At 32.5% G+C, this 3,010-nt stretch overlaps 1 protein-coding gene across 1 annotated transcript; it reads left to right on the forward strand.

The window, feature by feature from the left end:
- Nucleotides 1-2,145: 2,145 nt before the first annotated feature.
- On the forward strand, nt 2,146-2,614 carry LOC112691148 (histone H1A, sperm-like). The gene has a single exon (XM_025565300.1). The coding sequence runs from the start codon at nt 2,177-2,179 to the stop codon at nt 2,612-2,614; it is 438 nt and encodes a 145-aa protein (XP_025421085.1). The 5' UTR covers nt 2,146-2,176.
- Nucleotides 2,615-3,010: the final 396 nt, after the last annotated feature.

Consider the following 3,010-nt stretch of genomic DNA (forward strand, 5'->3'; position numbering starts at 1 on the left):
TTTTTATTAAAATATTTGGTGAATTATATTAGATTTCTGGCTTGTAAATAAATAAATAAGGCCAAGAAAATATTATAAATTAATTTAAATTGTTTACCTATTCTTTTGTTGACCACAACAATTATCCGAGTAAAATATTATATCACTTCCAGTACGAGAATTAGCAATTTCTTTAATGAACATTAGAAGACATGAACCAATTTCAATAGCACCTCTTTGTCCTACTTCTTCATGCCAGAAATAGCAGATGGTATGACCTTTGATTATTTTTGATACCTACAATAAACAATAAGGACTCGAAAAAATGGTTTTTTAAGATTTCCAATAACTATTCACTTACCGTAAAATTAAAACAATTCAATCTTGATTTATAGAAAAATGCAGAACTCTGCCCAGTAGGTATTGGCATAACAGCTTGTAAGCCAAAGGTAACTAAACAGAAGTTCTTGATGCAATGACAGTGCGAATCATTCTTTCTGTTATTCCGAACGTGTTAATCATGTAGGTTTTACATACCCGAATTTTATTTCCTTCAAAAAACAAATAAAATGCACAGTTCTGCTTTCTAGAATTTTCTGTAGAAAATATATGACGATATTTGAGTTGAAGAGGCTCAATACATGAAGCTAAGTAATCCCGTTGTCACTGTAATGACGCCAAACTTCAATATTTATTGAAGAGTTCGGTTCTGTATTCTTCAGATAACTTTGATGAGCACTTGAGTATACATCGATCTAAGCAATTTGGCCCCATAACCCTTTTGTTAACAATTTTTTCCCGTTTTTAGAAGTGTAGCTTTTACCCGAATTCTTCAATAGTTTAAATTTAGTTTTTTCAATTACTTTGGGTTTCTTGATCTTTTTTTTCCTTTTTTGGGGGGGCAAAACAGTTATAGAGAGATTAGTTGTTTGAAGATCAGTCAACTGGTCAATACATTCACTTTCCGAAGATGTTTCACTTGTTGGTGGCGGAATATATTTGTCACTATCATCCCCAAAAAGACTTCCCTCATTATATGAATCGTCAACTATTATTTTATAATTCATTTGTTTTGACAATCTACGAAATTTTAGCTTTATTGGTGATACATTTTGTTTGACAATGCAACACGATGTTTCAAATGATGTACTGGGATGATGTTGGCCGTAAGTCGAAATCTTAGGAAAATCAACTAAATAAGCGTAAAGAAAGAAGCAATGAGCATAAGCATAAAGAGCAAAAAAAAAATCTGTAGTTATATCGGGAGTCGCTAATGTCAAAATAATATTGTAATAAAAATAAAAAATATTATTACAACTTTATTTTAATAAATTCATTTATTTTTGAATTATTACTTATTTTCAATTCCTTCATGCAAATCGATCAATTGTATTTGTCTATACCAGTATTATAGCATACATTTACATAACACTTAAATATATTTAATGTCAAACCAAAAAAATTAATTAAATGCCCGATCCCTAAGTATAAGCAATGCAATTTATTTTAATCAATAAATAATATGAGGTATTTACTCTTTGGCGAAATTTCATTATCCAGCTCAGTATTTTTCTTAATTTTAGCCTTTTGAGTAGCTAGCTGTATTAATAACTTTGTTCGTCTCATTATAATATATTAAAAACACAGTTTACAAAATAAAAATAAAATTGTGGATTGGCAATTAGCAAAGAAATATTAAGTGAACAATGACAGAAAGAACAGTTACACTAAAAAAAAAAACTACATTTTGGAGTCAACAATGACGGAATATATACTTACGACGTTGTTTAACTAGATAAAGATGAAAAATAAGGCTTACTTAGATGAACAATGATGCAACTTTCACTTGCGTCGTTGTAGCACCAGGATCAAACACAAAAATGGCATAAATAACAGTTACATCGTTTTAGAATTAAAAATGATGCACCACGGTTGGTAGATAAAACACACCTGATAACAAGGTCATTGTTCTCCCAAACATATGATTAAAAACCGGCAATTTCAACAACGACGAAACTGCTCTCTTGCGATCAATAATAGGTATTACACTTATGTCATTGGTTAATTCGATAAAATGAAATGTTATCGTACTGTTGTCGTATTTATGTCAAAAAGTCAAAAATTTGCACTTATATCGTTGTTTCGCCGGAAAAGCGATATATATCTCCAATTAAGAGTTCATTCAACAGATTTCACAATGACGGACATCGCAGTTGTAACTTCAACACCCGCTCCAGTCGTGGCCAAGACTAGTCCTAAGAAGATGGTCACGGCAAAGGCCAAACCTGCCGCTTCTTCTCACCCGAACACTGCGATCATGGTTATCGCAGCGGTTAAGGAACTTAAGGGCAAGAAAGATTCGAGTCTGCAGGGAATCAAGAAGTTCATGGCCGCTAACTACAAGGTCGATTCGACCAAATTAGCTCCGTTCATCCGCAAATTCCTAAAGGCTCCCGTCGCAAAAGGACTTTTGGTTCAAACCAACGGTTCAGGTGCATCGAGTCATTTCAAAATGGCCACGGAGACGATAAAATCCGTTCCTAAGAAGAAGATCGTTGCCAAGAAACCAGCTGCCAAAAAGGCGCCTGTTGCTGCAGCCAAAAAAAAGGTTAGAAAAAAATTCACATTTCTGTGAATAGTTCTTTAGTTCACAGTTCGTTCAATTGAATAGTTCAAAAATGAACTTTTCTTAAGTTCACGTAGTCCACTAATTTAATTGATCATACTGATATTGTTTGGCAATGAACTATTCGTTTTATCACTATTTGTACAGCAGTACACAGTTCAGTATTAGTTCACACTACTTATGGGCAATTTAGTATTTGTTATCTAATTATAAATAGCTATTCACCATTTACAGGATTTCGAACAACGAACCACAGAAAATTTCTAAAGAAGCTCGTGAACTATATCATTTATACAATGCTACCAATTTTTTTTCGAACTATGAACTGTTAAGTTACAGAAACTTAAACAGTTCAGAATAGTTCATCAAAGTGAATAGTTCAAATTAATAAATTGTTCACAAACT

Source organism: Sipha flava, unplaced genomic scaffold, assembly GCF_003268045.1.
Source record: "Sipha flava isolate LNK unplaced genomic scaffold, YSA_version1 568_pilon_pilon, whole genome shotgun sequence".
NCBI lineage: Eukaryota > Metazoa > Arthropoda > Insecta > Hemiptera > Aphididae > Sipha > Sipha flava.